A 19,064-nucleotide genomic window follows, 5' to 3' on the forward strand; every position below is an offset into this window, starting at 1 on the left:
TTTTTTTTTTGTCTTTTTCCTTTTTTTATCGGTACCGGTGATTGAACTCACGACTGCCTGCTTGCAAGGCAGGCACTTATGCCGCTGAGCTAAATCCCCAGGCCTGATAATTTTCTAAATAACAGAGTTAGAAGGGGCAAAATCATGCAGTGATAGACACCAGAACCCTAAAGAAAGTAACTCATGGGTTCCTGGTGGGAACATGGGACACAGACATTGTTGTAGGAAAAAAAATTCTGATGTTGATCCAAGGATTTTAGGGATAAGCCTCAAGAACAATTCTAATTGACTTAACCTGAAGTGTATTTCATTAGTGGTTTCCATCATTACTAAATAATTTACTTACATATTCACTCAAAATTTATAAGCCTCCTAAACAGCCAGAGAACCTAGTTTATTCATCAGTGAGAAGCATTTGAATTACGCACCACTTGACATTCTTCAGCAAGGCTGACTTTGTACTTAGGACAAGTTAAAACTTTCTTTGTACACTGCACACATAAATATGTCACTTACCAACAGAATGTTGAAATAATCCAAGCCAAACTCTCATGGTAATGTTATTATTTTCCCTCATCAATCTGCTCACAAATTTATTCTCATTTTCATCCTTTATACTGACAATAGTTGCAGAATGATCTGTTGAAGGAAAACAAGTTACATCTAATTAGCTCTATGTGAACTGGAAAACAGTTTATTCTGAACTAATCATTTGAAAAAATCTTTCATGAACAAGATCATTAAAATATTCAAGCTTTACACAGGGCTTGTTTTTAAAAAAGTGTTTAGATCAAAATTTAAAAGTAGCTGGGGATTTAGTTCAGCGGCATAAGCACTTGCCTTGCAAGCAGGCAGTCGTGAGTTCGATCCCCGGTACCGATAAAAACGAAAAAAGGCAAAAAAAAAAAAAAAATTTAAAAGTATTAGAATTCCAAAAAAGTTAGAAATATATTCATATGAAAATTTGTATATAGAAATTTTGTATTTCTTCAAAATATTTGACTGGCACTATTTTTTGATCTTATAACTGCCTAATAAGATCTTTGCATTTGAACAGCTAGATAACAGCTGCAGTTTGTGATGGAGAAATATGTGTCACCCTATAGATTTTTAGTGCTTTCTCCTCAATGAACATTTTTAATAACTCAGCTTTAAATTTGCTTCTGCTAAAGTAGAATAAAAAATGAATAGGTTTCAGATACTGGGGAGCATTGGCCTTCCTTTAATACTGCCTTATATACAAATGTACTTGGTCACACTCATTATGAGTTCCTAAAAATAGTCTAGGATTGAATTAGTGAATGTTCCTGAAGTTTGATAAGTTCCCTACACCCACAGAGAAAACAGTACCATCACCAGCATCCAGTAAGAGGTAGAAATAAGTAAAAACTAGACTTGGAAGTCAGCCCCAAATGGAATCAACTATAGTATCTGCACAACAAGCCTATCCATATTTAACCTAACGCATTTTTTTTTGTGGTGAGGGGTATCTTAAGAGAAGGAAAGGAGAACCAGGCATGGAGGCGCATGCCCGTAAATCCAGCACACAAACGGTTGAGGCAGGAGGATCGCTATGAGTTCAAGGTCAGCAGGGGCTATGTAGTGAGTTTAAGGTCCACTGGAACTGTATAGGCTAGACCCTGTCTAGCAGAAAGAAAGAAAGAAAAGAAGAAAGAAAGAAAGAAAGAAAGAAAGAAAGAAAGAAAGAAAGCAAGCAAGCAAGCAAGCCTTCACTCCTTCCTAGGCCACCACAAAGTGCAGATACTCTATATGCTACCATGTTTCATATTACACAGTGTGCTAGAGGCTACCTGGAACATGGGAGGAAACTGAAATTCAAGCAGTGTGATTGTTCACATTTACACAGCCCATTTCAGAATTAGGCACTCTTAAGCTTCCCTTTTTTAAAGTTCTTTTCTTTTTGCAGTATTGGTGTTAAACCTAAGGCTTGTACATGCTAAGCAAGCTCTCTATCACTGAGCTGCATCCCCAGACCTTTTCTGAAACTTTAAATTCTAAGACAGGCTCTCACTAAATTGCCCGTGCAGGCCTGGAACTTGTGATCTCTTGCCTCAGCCTCCCAAGTAACAGAGATTATAGGCATGTGACATTGTATTGGGCCAGTCTCAATATTTTTAAAAAGAATACTAGTTTGGAGAATTCACTTTTTATTGTGCACTGTGCTTTATCTCTGTATATTATCTCATTTCATTCCTACAATTACCCAAACTGTACCAACCTTTGAAGTACTATTTTCATTCTGTTTAGGTAAGAAGGCGGAAACAATATGTAAATTCTACAGGGTCACTTAGCTGGTTCTTGTGAGAGCTGCAACTTGAACCTTTACCAATGGTACCAAAATGTAAATGCTTATCCCACACACTAGTTTTACAGTTTTTTTTTTTTTTCTTCCTTAGGAGAAGAGGAGGAAGAGGTTTCCGACTTTCAGATTACATACACAGATTACAAGATTTCTGACATACACAGATTATAAGAAGTTCCATCATGTACAAAAATGTATAACACACAATGGTTCCCACATTAAAATACTCATAATGTAGTTAAACAATAGCTAAAACATTATTTAATTGGTGAAGTGTCTTCACAAGAGTTAGAAAAATAAATGAGCTAACTGCCCTCTGCTTGGCTAAACTGCTGCCCAAATCCACAGGTGAGTAGCTTGGGTCTTGGGATACTCCAGGCAGTTATTCCCAGCGGTCGTTGTACATTTCGACTGTAGACTAAATTTATCGTGGGTGAGTCAGTCATTGCTGCTCTTTCTCAAATGGCTAAATGTGAAGACAAAGTCCCGTGCCTTCCGGCTTTCCAAAGACATGGGGTGTTCAACCCATGCTTCGATTTTGTTATTCTGGTTAGACTAAGCTTAACTGGTTAGAAATTAATAGGTAACCTATAATTTTTTATTTATTACTGATCAACTATATAAAAACCTTGCCTCTTAAATCTTTTCATCAAAGCATACCCACCTATATTTAAAACTGTTTCATTTCTCATCACTTTTCAACAGCCTGCTTAGCATTTTTAAGTCTGTTTCTTCCACTTACTCTTACTTGCTATGTACTTATTCTTACACTGATAATTTTTAATGAGCTATTCCAATATTCTATTGAGCACTTACCTCACAAATTCCCATTTCTCTACTGTTACAATTAAGTTATAATGCTATTATAAAATGGCAAGTACTTTAAAATACTTTCCAGAATATAAACATTATTTAAAATTATTTCCTTAAGAAAAATTTCTAAGAATTGACTTATCAAGTTAAAATCAAATTTTAACTCACCGAGTTCTCGACACAATTGTTTGGCCTCCGAGAAACTGTGCAGTGCCTGGTCAGTGGCGTAGCAGTGACCTCCATACTGGATCCACTGCGACCTGTTTTCTTTTGCTGCTGGACATCTGGATGAATGTGTATGCAGGGACAACTCTTTTGCTGTGAAAATGTGAGACACAGCTACAACAATGCACGAAACAGCAACTGTCTTTTTATATAACGTTAAATGTCTCTGTTTGAAACTCTTGTTTTTGTGGGCAAGAAGTATTTAGCTCAATAAACAAACCAGAGAAAGCCACAGCCATACTCTGTGAACACACATTCCAGTTAGCTTCCTGGAATACCGTTTTTAAAACACGACAGTAGAAGAGAAAAGTACTTAGCCCTCTAATATGGATTTAAACTAAAGTAAAAATCTAGAAAGACAGACTGGGGACAGAAGCAAATATAGGTTAAGTAGGCCTGAAACTACTCTAAAATAATTAAATTCTTCTTTTTCATGGATTCCTCTCTCTTTTTGTTATATTTTTACAATATATAGTAATACACAGATCATATCTCGCTTCTTTTTACTTTCTCTTCCCTCCATGTCCCATCACCCCTCATACCTCCTTGAATTCCTCTTTATTTTGAATATATAAACCTAAATTTAACTAAACAAAAAATTATTTTTAGGAATTATACCCCTAAGTGATATCTTGGTAATTTGGTTTATGAAGCATAATCTATAGCACAGCAAAATCTCTTGCAAACCAAGAAAAGAGTAGGTATAGCTTTTCAGCTATTACAAAGAAAAACAAAAAAAGTTTCCCCTTGAACTGTTTTATTTTTAATTATGCTGTGTAACATGATGAGCCCTTATAATGAAGCTATTGTCCCTTAATGCCCATAATTAATCCCAATAGAAGAGCAATGAGACTGGAGGAGAAACGGTTAACACCTCATGGGTGACACACAGATTAGTTCATTTCTGACGTAGTCCCTCCCAGTTATCTCAGCCCAGACTAGTATGCATGTGGTCTGTACTTCCTCCAGTAACTGAAAGACTTTCTCATTTTTCTCTTGGTCTTGACATGGTGGGATGTCTTTTATTTGTGGTCTCGATGGCTCCAGAAAAATGGCTGCTTGTGTTTCTCTCTTATCAAGAAGCTTTTTGTGAGGTGCTTACTTCCTTCTGCTTCCCTACCTTCTGTTAGAAGCCAGGCTTGATCTTTTGAATTTCAATTACTTGAATGGCTTTTGCCTTTTATATTTGTCAATGCTACTAGTTGAAGATTTAAGTCTTTCTTTAGTTCAACACCTAGGGCTTTAGGTAAGTATTCCAGCTGCTGCTGCTGAGAATCAGTTTGTTAAATTTCTTTATAAAGTCTATAAAACTCTAACAACTCATTGAGGCTGCAATGGAAGCAAACATTATTATCAAGTTATTGTTGTGCTGGGCTTAACTATGTAGCTTCATTGGATGCAAAGCAAGCTGAACCACCGGCACCATGGCATCCCTAGGTCTGGTGGACTTTTCTGATCTATTTTAAAAAAATTTTTCTCACAGTAGAATCAAATGGAGGTAACTTATCTTTAAAGTCTTTGTTTCTAGTAGTCTGAGCTGGGGTGCCTTGGGTTGCATACATTCTTCATCTTACCTATTCCTCAAGAAATTTTGCTTTGAAATTGTGCATTTTTTTTTTTTTTAACAAACAAGAGCCTATACTGTGGTAAGTTTGCTATACTCCTGTCCAAAAAGGTCTAAGTTTTTGTACTGCGGTGAAACACTTATCACATAAAATTTAACACCTTTAAGTGTTTAGTTCACTGGCATTATGTAATTCACATTTTAGTGCAACCACTACCGCTATCTCTGAAACTTTTTTGAAAGTGTTTTTTGTTTAAAGAAAGAAGGAAAAGAAAAGAAAAAAAAAAAAAAAAAAAGAAAAATGTAGAATACAGAATTGGAAAAAAATTAATATAAAATTGCTAGTTGATATATTACATATTGTCATCTCAATAATAGTTGTTAAAGTTACAAAATCAAAGCATAAAAAGTAGCTAGACACTCAGACTTTGACAGTGTGAACTCTTCAGTGATCTAACAGAAATTCAGTAATATGGTCATTTATCTTACACTATACAAACCATTTTATCCTTTAGAGTACTTTCCTTCCTTTTCACTTTTACCGTATCTATTATACTTTTTGGACCCCATTATTCTGTCAGTTCTTATTATTTTTCATGCTAGAGAGACAATGTATCACTGAAACTTTTCATCTTGCAAAACTGAAACTCTATACTCATTGAAAAGTGACACCGTATGATGGGAAAACTTTATCTTTTTGCATAAGAATGAAACTGGACCCTTATCTCTCACCCTATATCATACTAAAACCAAAATGGATCAAAGATCTAAACATTAAAACAGAAACATTTTATCTTTCGTAAGATAAAATAGGTAAACCACTTGAAGACATAGGTGTAGAAAATGATTTTCTAAACAACATCAATTACACAAAGAAATAGCAACAAGAATTAAGAGATAGGATTATATCAGACCAGAAAGCTTTTTTACAGAAGAATCTGTCAATAGCATGAAGAAACAACCTACAGAATGGAAAAAATTTTTGCAAGCTACTCCTGAGAAAGAGGACTAATATTTAGAATATACAAAGAACTGAAAAAAATTAAATCACCCAAAATTAAAGAACTAGTTAAGAAATGGGCAAGAGAAATGAACAGACACTTCACAGAGGAAGAAATACAAACAGTGAACAGATTAATGAAAGAATGTTCAACATCTCTGGCTATTAGAGAAATGAAAAGTAAAACAACCTTAAGATTCGTTCTATCTTTCTCTGGAAAGAATGACAGTCACTAGGAAATCAAACAATAACAATGCTGGTTCAGCTGTGGTGAAAAAGGAACCCTCCTTCATTGTTGACGGGAATGTAAACTAATATAACCATTATAAAAATCAGCATGATTATGTTCTAAAGAACTGAAACTAGAAATTCCATAGGACCCAGCTATTCTCCTGCTAGGTATTTTCCCAAAATGCTTAGGTCGTCATACTACATCATACAATAGCAATATATTTATATCAGCACAAATTTTCTTTTTCTTTTTTTGGTACCAGAATAGAACTCACAACCTCTGGCTTGCCAGGCAAGCACTTACACCGTTGAGCTAAATCCCCAGCCCCAAGTAGCACAATCTGTGATAGCTAAATCCCAGAATAATACTTGGCTACAAAGAGGACAGGTTTGAGACATTCGTGGGAAAATGAACTCACCTGGAAAATACAATGTTGAGTGAAATAAACCAAATGCATAAGCTTAAATACCATTTTAAGATCTCATTTGAGACAGGCAAACAAAGAAAATGATACAGGATGGACAGAAAGGGACAAGGGGATAGATCTCTTGCTACAGGGAAGTAGTCCAAGGGAACAGGGTGAGGATTAAGGGAAGGGGAAATAAGAAGAATAAAGATATGCCATATACAGGATCCTAATAACCTCAATTAATATAAACACTGTAGGCCACAACATGAGCTAAGACAAATAATATCAAGAAGTATAAAAAAGGGGATAGGGGAATCATTAGAGAGGGAAGGAGGGGCAAGGGAGTTAAAGAAAAACTAACGAGTTATAATATGCACATGTAATGGCTCCCAAGATGACTGTAAACTGCATGAATTTCAAACATGTACTAATAAAAAATAAATTTAAAACAATTTACGAAAAGTAAACTCATAAATTGCATTCCATATAAGACCTAATAACCACCAGTCTACTTTCTACTTCTATGAATTTTGAGAAGTCTACCTCATATAAGTGAAATCATACAGTACTTTTTTGTGATTGTATATTTCACTAAGTATAATGTCTTCAAGCTTCAGCCACACTGTAGCATATGTAGTACATGTTATAGCATGTGTTTCTATGGTTAAATAATACTCCTCTCTGTATATATGTGTACATAACATTTTGCTTATCCATTCAGCTAAGGACAGACACTTGAGTTACTTCCATCTTTTGGTTATTATGAATTATGTTGCTATGAACATGTTCTACAAAAACCTATTTGGGTCTCTGGTTTTGGGGGGTTTTTAGGGGAGAGAGGGAGGGTCTGCTAAGCTGTCTGGGTTGAATTTGAACAGTGGACTTGCAGTCCTTTCGCCTCAGCCTCCCAAGTAACTGGAATTATAGCATGTGAGACTGTACCAACTTGAGTTATTGTTTCTGATTCATATGAATATATACTTGAAAGAGAATCTGTTGAATCATATGGTACTATAATCATAAACTTAAGTTTTGAGGAATTATTATACTATTTTCCACAGTGCCTATACCATTTTACCTTCCTACTAGCCCTATGTATTCATTTTATCTGTCAACATCCTCATGTATTCCAATAGTTTTTTTTAAAATTCCATTTATTTTCTGTGCCTAAAAACTAAAAAGACTTTTAAAGAAGTATCTCAGCTTTTGAAAACACTGCTATATGCACTAAAAATTCATATAGGAAAATTTACCTAGTTATACCATGACTAAAAGTCTCTGGGAACAAATTATCTGAAAGGATGTATCATACTTATTTCTATTTACAAAGTATCAAAAACTGTTTCTATGGAATTTTTGAATAACCCTTCTTTAAAAGCTATAAAACTTTCATTGCCTATGTAGCCATGTGCATGAATATCATATAGTGAATTCGTAGTTATTTAAAATCAAGCCTTACGTTTTGTAGATTTATAACAAATAGCACCATCCTTAACAGAGTTGCATTTTTCATGTTTCCAAATTCCTTTTGGATCTAAAATCACACAATTTCCAGGAGATTTTTGATTTTTCCATGGGATGTAGTCAAGTGCACTACCATCAGACCATTCAAAACTTGATTCACTTCCCTGTTCAAAAGTAATAAAGATAACCAGAGCTCTGATATATAACTTCAGAAAAGAACATAAAGGACAATATAAATGCATTTTAAGAAACACTGGAATTGAGGGTTATTTGCTTGCAAATACTGTAGCTCTGGATTTATCTGTGAAATCAGAGATCTACTTTGATACACTGGGACATTTGCCATGATACTTTTCTTTTTTTGGTGGGAGGCAGGGGACAGAGTCTCACTGTGCAGTTCAGGCTGGCTTGCAAACTCACTATGTAGCTCAGGTTGCTCTTGAATTTAAAGAGATCCTCCTGGCTCAGTCTCCCAGGGCTGGGATTATAGGGATGGGCCACTACACTTGCCCTCACATTATTTAAGTAGGACTTCAAAGTCAGACACAGAATTACTATACTCCGGGTCCTTTTTAAAAGATGAGTGTATATATTGCTTTAAATGACATGCAAATAAATGGAGTCAATTTATCATAATTACAGATTTACAATCCTAACATTCATGTTGTTTTGAATATTGTTTGCTGTGTTTCATAGTTTTGTGGTTTGGATGTCTGACTACATTTCTGACATTACAGAGACCACTGAGGAGCAAGGGCCTAGAAAATAGTTCTCAAGAAACTGTTGAATCAATCTTAACTTGCCACCATTTCTTTATTTCCTCTATTTTACTCTAAAGATTAAATAAAACCCACAATTTAAATCTCATTAGATGACTATCTTTGTAAGCCAGACACGATAAGTATATACATATACTAATTGACAGGATTCAAATGGGGCACACATATCATTGTTTATCAGCAGACTAATCTTAAGCAGTGTTAATTTCTAAGTGGAAAAATTGGAAGAAAATGTATATTTATAAATCCTAACCCACTAGGAGTTCAAGGCCAGCCTGAACCATATAGTGAAACTCTGCTCAAAAAAGACCACCCCAAAAAACCTAACCCTCTCTCAAACCCCCAAAACCAACCTCCCCAAACAACAACAACAAAACCCCAAAAAACCAAGTTAAGAATTTTTGTTGGCAAATTACATAAATTTCTGTATTAAAATCTCAATGAAAATATTATTATCCTGATTTTATAGAAGTACAAAGGTTAAATGGCTCATGAAAACCTAACACATAAATGGAAGAGCTGTTTTTAGTACTAAATCAGGTTTTTCTGATTCCATTTCTTTTGCACTAGCTCTGCAGTCGGTCTTCTGCAAATAAGCAGAGAGATGCTGTTGAGATATGAACCCACTGGGTTATATGATGGTTTTGCCATTTGCATCTACATGTACATTTTATAAAACTAAATTTTATTTGTAGCATGCTGTTAATGGTAAGAAAGTACTATGCTGTGTGAACAGAATCCAAGGACTTAACCAGATACTGTACTTCGAGTTAGTATTTTGTGTTCAGATTTCCAACCTTCAAAGTAACAAACAGATTTGGAAAATTAATGAAAAACAGAGCACCACTTACGTCGTGACTTGACAGTCCAACCCATAGTGGAAACCCATCACGCTTTACAATATCTTCCAGAAAGCGCTGGCCATTTTGGTTATGAACACTTGCCAAATAACCTCCACTTTGAGAACATGTGTTCAGTGCTTCATACCATGTTACCTTTTTCTGAATAACATTATAAACATCATCTTCATATGGAATAAACTGTGGCAGCGTAGTATTATACTCTTCCTTGTAGTCAACTATAATATTTTAAAAAATGTTAATCATTAAAGCATTTTAAATAAAATGAAAACATCATGTAAAAAGTTTAATAAAATTGAATGTATTGTTTGTAAGAGAGATCAAACACATACTTTTTCTTTTGCCACAGAACATAGAGTAGAATAGTATACTTGTCTAGCTGATTTTTAAAAAGACATAAACAGTCTTTATTTAAGAAGTGCGCATAATATACTGGGGATAGAAAACAACAATGCCTGAAATGATAGCAAAACTGTTACCCACTAGGGTATGTGAGAATAACTGCAATGGAGAGATTTATCTGCATTAGAGGTCTTAGGATGTCTGCTGGAAATACCAGACTGAAGGGTTAGGGGAAATTAAGACTAAAGAGAAACAGGTTATTCAGAAAGTAAGGAAGTAAACAACAACTTGAAAACAAGTAAACAACAAAACCACAATAATGAGGGTATTCCAAAGGGACGCTGAAGCCAAAGGATAGAGCTCCCAATGGCCAAAGCTGGAATGAATTGAGCAAAATATTAAGCAATGTAGTTTGTTGGATAATAATCCAAAGCATAAAATAACAGTGAGTTCACATGAAAATTAGAAGGTTAGATGAGACTTAAAAAGAAGATAAGTAGAAAGACATGCTAAACACAATAAAAACAAAACCATAGTGACTGAGGGCATTAATAAATGCCTGCATATATTTTAGTTTTGTGAGAACAGATAAATCTATTCAGAATCCCCAAAAATCTGTACAGTCACTTCCTACCACAGGAAGGTAGAGGATAACTCTCCACCCTGTAAGTGGAGACTGAGTGTAAGTAGCATCTTTACAAAGAGTACACTACAGAAGGGGGGAAACAAGTTGCTTTACAGTAGAGAAATCTAACAGTCACTTGGGCCAAGTGATTAAGGTTAAAATCAGTGGTGACAGACACCTTTACAGCATCTGCCATTCACATCATTTGATGAAAAGGACACCTTCTATCTTGTCTTCCCTCTCCCTGAAAAACCTCACTTTAATTGTGAGGACAGTCATTAGGTAATGCTAAGTGAGTGATGGTCTACAAAATAGATGCTTAGTGCTCCTCAAAACTGCCAATATCCTAAAAAACAAGAACAATCTGAAGAAACAGCATAGACAAGAAGAGCTTATGATGGAATGTAACGCAGTATCCTGGATGGATTCCTGAATAGTAAAAGGATATTAGATAAAACTAAGGAAATGTGAAAAACGTATGGATTTTAGTCAATAATAAAAAAATGTATCAAAATTGGTTCCTTAGTTGGGACGAATGTACCATGCTAATAATGTAAGATGTCAACAACAGGGGAAAGTGGTGGTGGGAGATAAGGGAACTCTTACTATCTGTGTAACTTTTCTGTAAATCTAAAGCAACTTTAAAGTAAACAATTTATTTAAAATGAAAAAAAAAACACAAGAAAATGGAGAGCTTCTTGGCAGGAGGAAAACATAAATAAAGGAAGAAATAGGAGGCCGGACCAACTTCACACAGAGGACGGTTAAAGAGATCAGTCTCACTGAGAAAAAGAGGGAGCAAGAATGGGGAAAGCAGGCGAGGAGGCTAGGAGAAAGCCTGGAATTAGGAACAGAGGCTAATTTCTAAAGTCTCAAAAGTGTACACGGACTCAGAATGACAGAGTAGGGAATCCTGAGAGACTGTGGATCCCAAGGGTCTCCAGGATGCTGCTGTGCATCACGGTGAAGGAAGATGATCGGCAGGGTGCCATTATCATAGGTTCTGTGTCAGCAGACGGCTCAGAGAAGGGTGGTAGTGACACTAGGTAAGTGGTGAAAATTTTAAATGTAACATCCACTTTAAAGCAGACTTATTTAAGTATTAGGCAAGGTTGAAAGGCATTCATTTGCCTGAAATGTCAAAATTCTACCTGAACAAATTTTCTTATTTACCAAAATCTTGTGCATTCATCAAGGTCCCACCAAGTACTACCTCATAGAGACTTAACCTTATTTTCATTAATCACTTTTATCTTTACAAAATAATCTAAGATTGTTTTGTGTCTTTTTTAAAGAAAAAAACATAAAAACAATGGTACAAAGTTTCAAACCAAGATTATAGGAGAGTAACAATGATTAGTACATTGTGTATTATCTTTAGTTGCTCATATTACATGATATAAGCTACTTTTGATAAAGTTACATTCTCTCCTCCTCTGTAGGCTCTGCAGCACCTCATATGGAACTGAATAAAGAGAAAGCCCTCAAAAATCCCTGCTGTTTGGGCTGGAGACTTAGCTCAGCGGCATATGCACCTGCCTTGCAAGCAGGCGGTTGTGAGTTCGATCCCCGGTACCCGATACAAATGAAAAAGACAAAAAAAAAAAAAAAAAACCCAAAAAACAAAACAAAAAAAACCCCGGCTGCAGAATTCATACTAGTGGAGCTCGTGGCTTGGCATTCTTCCTCCCTGGAGTGGAAACTCTACCTCCATATACTTACCCATTTCAATTTTACAAGCAAGAATGCTGTGCTGGTAAAAGGGAAGTATTTCTTCAATAACATTAAAGGTTTGAATATCCCAGAGGCCATCCACATTCAAACCAGCCAAAAACTTGCCGTTTTTTACAGTTGGTCTTCCTGTTCTCCAGTGTGTATATGACAGCATGGTTTTATCAAACCACATCAGGGAATTATCTAAAGAAGAAATGCATTTTTTCTATGCTCAGAGATTATTTTAAGCATTATTGTTATAAGGTTAATATTTCATGGGACTAATTTGCCTTCTTCTTTTCCTGCCTTCTAAATGGTTATATGATTGTATGTATCTCATTAAAACATGATTATATCACTAAAACATTTATTTTTAATTTGGAAATATAAATTATAACCATGAAAATAAAAATTTACATACAATTCCATCATTCAATAGTTTAATATTTTGTTGTTTTCTATCAAACACCCATTTCTCTTACATGTTTAATTGCAATGGGAATGAACACAACTATTTTATAAGAAATCATTCATATATTACACAATTAGTGAGATAAATCTCTGGACATAAGCTGTATACAATTGTGCATACATATGGTTAACTTTAAGATGACAAGCATATTCCGTGACAATATTTAATTCAGTCTTCTCTAAGTCTTCATGACCCTGTGGTAGATGAATCTTTGTTAGAGATGGCACAAGCGGCAAAAATACATAAATAATTCTTGATTACAGTGAAAAACCTTTGTGCCATCAGGAAAGTGATGGGAGAAACTATTTCCAAGTCATTTAGGGTTTTATGTCTAAATTAGGGCTTTATATCTAGAATAAAGAATACTTAAAGTTTAACAATAAAAAGACAAAGAGCTCAACTAAAAAAATAGGCAAAAGATCTAAACAGTGATTTCTTCACAGATGATATACAAGTAATTCATAAGTACTTGAAAATATGTTTAATATCATTAGCCACCAGGGAAATACTATAAAAACCTCTAAGAGATATCATTTCTCATTCATTTGAATAGTGATTATATAAAAAAGATAGTTAAACACAAATGGCATAGATATGGAGAAATCAAAACTCTCATATACTGATAGTAGAAATGGAGAGTGTACAGATGCTTTTGAAAACGCTGGCAGTTCTTCAAAGGGTGAAAAATTCAGCAATTCCACAGGAAGTTGTATACCCAGTACGTATGCACAAGAGAAATGGAAACACATGTCTACACAAAAATGTGCACATGAATGTTCAGAGAAGCATTATTCATATCACCAAAAGTATGAAAACAACCTAACTGTCCACCAACCAATGACTGTATAAGTAAAATGTGGTATCCATAAAATGGAATATAACTCAGACACACCAGGTAATAATGTATTGATACATGTTATAATATGGATAAACCTTGAAACTTTTTTGCCAGGTGAAAGAAGCCAGCCACCCAAAATCACAATATTATATGATCTCATTTATTATAGAAATGTCTAGATTAGGCAACTTGTATAGAAGAAAGTAGATTTATAGTTTCTGGTGGGAATGGGGAAGGAAATGTTAAGGGATACCATATTTCTTTTTGGGAGTAGCGATGATTATACAACTTCATGACTACACTAAAAATTTTAATTGTACACTTCAAATGGCTGAACTGTTTGATATCGGAATGTCTCAATAAAGAGCTCAAAAAAGTTTCTGGGCCTATTAAAATTGTAAGTCCATATGAACAGTGATGTCATTGTCTGCACATACCAATGGCTGTGCTGGCTATTTCTACCTTTTGCTGATTACCAACTCCCAAAGCAGCATACCTAAACATCTGCCTATATCAGTGATGCAACAGAAATACTGTGTAAGTGATATGCACCCCACTTCTGTACTGGGGATGGAACCCAGGACTTTCACACTGAGATATATCCTCAGCCCTTTTAGTTTTTATTTTGAGACAGGGTTTCATTAAATCACCAAGTTGCTCAAACTGGGCTGGAACTTGCCCTGCCTCAGCCTCCCAGGGGGCGCGGGATATTGTGCCTGACCGATTTGTTTTTCTCTCCATCCTTTATATCACCATGTGTTTCCCAAATCCTTGTTCCTTTTCTCAAACTTTAAAGTTGTTGCTTTTCTTCTACATTCAGTGTTCTGTGGTGTATTTCTAAAGTTGCTCTAACATTCACTTTTTAAAAATCGGGCTTATCTCTTGGTTGCTGTGTTGGCGTAATATTTTTTATTCATGGCCCAACTGTGGAAAATTCAGGTTTCCAAAACCAGAAGTCTTTGTACAGGTGCTACACAGAATTAAATATTCTGTAAGTACTTTGAAGTAACTAAAAACATTGATATGACTTGTACATAAACTTATGGATATGAATTTAGTAAGAATTAAATTTAAACCAGACTCATAAAATGTCTTTCTATATGTCCCTCATATGCCTGTATATTTTATTAAAAATTTTATTACCCATGTATTTTATTAAAAAATTTAAAAGATGTCTTCATATCTGAAAATGTTTTTTCATATATGAGCTGCCAAAGCAAACACTGAAAATGCTTTTTCAGAATATACACATTTTGTTTCAGATAACTATAAAGTATATCAGAGGGTACAATTTAAGTGTACATTCTGGGTTTGTTCTTGACTGCTCAATACAAGGCCACTGCTTTTTCAATCACTTTCAGTTAAAGCCTACAAACTTTCCATCTCATTTCTGTCCATTTTCCCCCTCTACTCCTAATTTAGTGCAAAAGAAGAAAAGACTCAAGCCAACTAAGTCCTTCTGTGAAGAATTTATGTTCAAGTGGAAACGCAAGTCTTATCTATTGCTTAATAGTTTAATCACAAACTCATCTGCAAGTAATAAACATTTAGGGACAACCTTGGCAATCATAAGAAACAGGTTAGATAGCAAATAAAAAGCCTATTTTTAAAAATGGTCAAATTTGAGTACAGTAATTTAGTTTCTTTCCTACACTTCTAGTTCATTATCTAGTGTCCTTATTAAACCCATATCAGGGAAAATGTATGCTTTTCATGATTTATGTTCAACAAAGTATGAAAATATTTTTTCTTAATTTTGAAATTTCTAGTTTTCATGGCATCTCTGGGTATGTTATTCACCCTAAATCCATGTTAGATTTGGTGTTTTTTAAAAAAATTATATATAATAGCGCATGCCTATAATCCCAGCATCCAGAAGGCTGAGGCAGAATGTTCAACACACATTCATGTTTCATGAATTCAAAGCTGGTATGGGCCACATAGGGAGTTCAAGGCTAGCCTGAATGAGAGAGTGAGACCCTGTCTCAAAAAAGGAAAAAACTGTCAAATAATATTTTGTATTCATAGCATTTCTTTCAAATTACATATCCCACTGTCAAATCAAGAGTCTCATTTTTATGTTGCATACCGTATGCATGCCTCAAGACAATGTTATAAACCTTAGGTGCAACATTAATAGAAAGTGATTCTGTTCTCATTCATCCCATACAGTAAGGCTATAAAGTAGGTACTGGAGATTTATACGGGAGTGTGGTCATTTTTAGTTAATCTTAAGTTGCTTGAAGGAAGACTGGGGAAAGGGTATTATTGTTCTCCATTTAAGTCTAAGATTGGTGGGAAAAGTATAATAATGACATTGATAGAGTTACAAAAACTTCCATGTATGAAATTAAGTACATGATTACACTATTTTTTTTTTTTTTTTCAGTTCTGGGGATTGAACCCAGGGCTTCAGAAATGCCAGACGAGTGCTCTACCATTGAGCTAACTCCCAAGCCCTAATAAGGTTGTACTTTTATATACTGATAGACTTTGAAGAACCATACTTTTGTAGCTTGATAAGTAGGTTACAGTCACGTAATAATAAAGCAGAGGAAACTGATACATTTACAACTTACTTTCATAAGTTATGCCCAACAAGACCCATGAAGCCATGTAGTTGAAGTGCAGAAGTTGCTCAAGCACAAACTCATTCTCTTTTTCATTTCGAATATTTAGAATATGTGATCTTGAATCTGTTAGATGAAAAATAGTCAATAGGTTTTATAATTACTTAAGCAGAACACTTTACTTTGCTCATAACATTTAAAAAGTATTCATTCCCAGTTTAATATTTTTCAAAACTTGATAATGGAAAAACAAACATGTAAATGTAAACTATCTTATTGTACAAAATAGGTTCTCAAATTTTCAAACAATTTGATGTTAAATTTGATGTTACAGTGTAGTGTAAAAGTAGCAGCTAACCAATTTTCACTTTGCTTTTATCTTAGCATCCACTTTTAAGCTTTTTAATGTGATTTCTTTTCCTTGTCAAAAAGAATCCATCTTGCTTACACACATGAAGACAGACTAATTCTCAACTGGGTAAGTAAAAAAGTTATTCATGTACTTTCTCTTTTAACTAATTGCACATTTTAATATGTTTTAATTGATAAGGTAGAAATTAGGAGCTAAAAACTTTTGAGATTTAGTTACTAGTACTAATTAGAAATATTTATGATACAGGCAACTTTTAAAAAGAATTAGCAAAACTCGGTACAAGATGACAGTAGAATCTACTTACTCATTTTTTGGCATTTGGAATGAACTTCATCTTGTGTCATTGCTGTATGTCTATTTTTTGTTAACATGAAATGGTAGCAAGAGTTCTGAAATGGTATCCATGGGGTATTTAGAGCAGGCGATGGACATTTAACTTTGTCAACTGGCTTAACCTCAGTTTCATCTAGAAAAAAGAGTTGATGGTAAGAATTCTAATTTGAGAAATAATGTTAACTCCTGTTTGTTGTCATTAGCCTGAATTTATACGAAAAACGCAAGTAGCCTAGAAATAATAGCCTGCTAAAGCTTCTACTCTGTTTATGGTCAAAAATAGCACATAGGAGGCTTGCTTTTTTGGGGGACTAAATTGTTTAAAACCATTTTCTTAGCTCAGCAATGGAGAAGAAAAATGCAGAAAAGGAGGTGCTTTTAGGTTAAACACAGTTTCTGCCTTCATGCATTATCAAATGTCAAGTGCAAGGGGCGATGTCAGAGAAACTATACAAACATATTAATTGATAACAGGTTCCTAGCTATAACTTTGAGAATTTACTTTCAAACTTTTACTGATATCTCTAATTTTAAAGGGACATTTTAATGAAATACTTGATGTTCTAAGTTATTACTTTCAGCAAATCAAACAGAAATATCATTTATCATATGGCCACTGAAAAATCTGGTTTTTTTTCATTTTATTAAAAGGCTGTACATTCTAGATGATACAAATATACATATGCCTTACTCAGAATAAATCGAATGGACTTGACATGTAGCTCTAAAGGTCATTCAGTATCTTTCCCATCTCACAACCAATCCCTTTGTCAGGGACATAGTGTGTTCTCTCCACTACAAACCCACAAATGGGGGCTCCTGATGATTTAAAATCACTTTCCTTTGGTTGAGCTAGCGATGGCATACCTGACTCAGGCTGAGCCCATCAGAGTCTAAGAATGTGAAAAGTGGAATTCAGACATCATGAACTCAACTCCAGTAATAGCATAAGTTAAAGTTGCAGAGCCGCCATGTTCCACTATGTGCAGAGAGAAGCAGAAAGCATATAAAGGACAAGGTGCAGACACACAGACAGAAACAGAAATGACAGGTGGAAGGGCGCGTGTATGGGCTCCTACTTTCCATTCCCCAGGAAGCTTAGCTGTATCTCTGTTTGGGGGGTTCTAAATTTTCCTGTTGGCTGAAGCTGAGTTAAGGTTGTTGTTATAACTTGCAGCACACAGTCTTAACAGAGGCTCATGAAAATAAGGTTTGCTGCTCATTTTAAGAATTATGAAAAAGTTCCTACAAAAATAAGTTTTCTGAGACAATATCAATATAGTGTATGCATAAAAGGAGGCTGAGTCACAATGGGACTTGAATACTGATAAATAAGAAACTCAGAGTATAGAGAGCAAAATAAAAAATAATGGGAAGCAGGGAGAACTTTTTAAAATGCAAAGGAGAACAAGGGATGGCGGGAGGTGGATAGGAAAAGGAATTTTTTTAAAAAGTTGAATAACAATGGAAATAGAGCTTTTGCAAATGAGAAGGGGGAACAAGAGTTGGAGAGAATAGGAAGGGAGGTGGGAGAAAGGAGACAAAACTAAGAATTAAGATTGTTATGCACATATACAAACTTCCCATGATAAATGTAATAATTATGTGCTACAAACGTCTACTAATAAAGAAAAAAAGAAAATGTGGTATTCACAAAGATTGGAATACAACTCAACCATAAGGAAAGATGAACTTAAGTCATTTGTAGGAAAATGGATGCACCCCAAGACCATATTAAGTGAAAGAAATCAGACACACGAGCTTATATATACATGGTTTCTCTTATATGAGAAAATCGAATAATGACTAAAAAGAAAAAAGATAGAGGATAGGAAGTAGGGAGATGATCTTTTTGAAATGGCAAGGGGATCAAGAAATGGGGAGGTAGGGGATGAAAAACAGGATTAAGATGTGTTATATTCATGTACCAACCCCATGCAAGCAATGTAAACATTGTGCACTGCAAACATGTGCTAATAAAAATGAAAAGTCAATGTTGTCAGCTGATATAAAAAGGTAAATATGTCTCAAATAAAAAATTAATGACAAAATACTTACTGAGTAATTATACTTGAATGCCAATTTTTGCAACAAGTTTTTTTGAAAAAGAATATGATTATAACTTCTTC

General features: G+C 34.7%; 1 protein-coding gene across 1 annotated transcript in view; it reads right to left on the reverse strand.

Annotated features, from left to right (window-relative positions):
* Ly75 (lymphocyte antigen 75) overlaps positions 1-19,064 on the reverse strand; it is a 96,576-nt gene that overhangs the window by 5,498 nt on the left and 72,014 nt on the right. Inside the window, exons 27-33 of the mRNA XM_003478570.5 lie at positions 16,907-17,068; positions 16,239-16,355; positions 12,359-12,553; positions 9,661-9,887; positions 8,026-8,194; positions 3,305-3,454; positions 517-639 (exon numbers count right to left, since the gene is read on the reverse strand). Coding sequence (XP_003478618.2) covers positions 517-639; positions 3,305-3,454; positions 8,026-8,194; positions 9,661-9,887; positions 12,359-12,553; positions 16,239-16,355; positions 16,907-17,068 — 1,143 coding nt within the window. The remainder of the gene's footprint in view (positions 1-516; positions 640-3,304; positions 3,455-8,025; positions 8,195-9,660; positions 9,888-12,358; positions 12,554-16,238; positions 16,356-16,906; positions 17,069-19,064) is intronic.

The sequence above is a fragment of the Cavia porcellus genome, unplaced genomic scaffold, assembly GCF_034190915.1.
Source record: "Cavia porcellus strain 051 isolate PalLab524CR breed Dunkin Hartley unplaced genomic scaffold, mCavPor4.1 scaffold_12, whole genome shotgun sequence".
Lineage (NCBI taxonomy): Eukaryota > Metazoa > Chordata > Mammalia > Rodentia > Caviidae > Cavia > Cavia porcellus.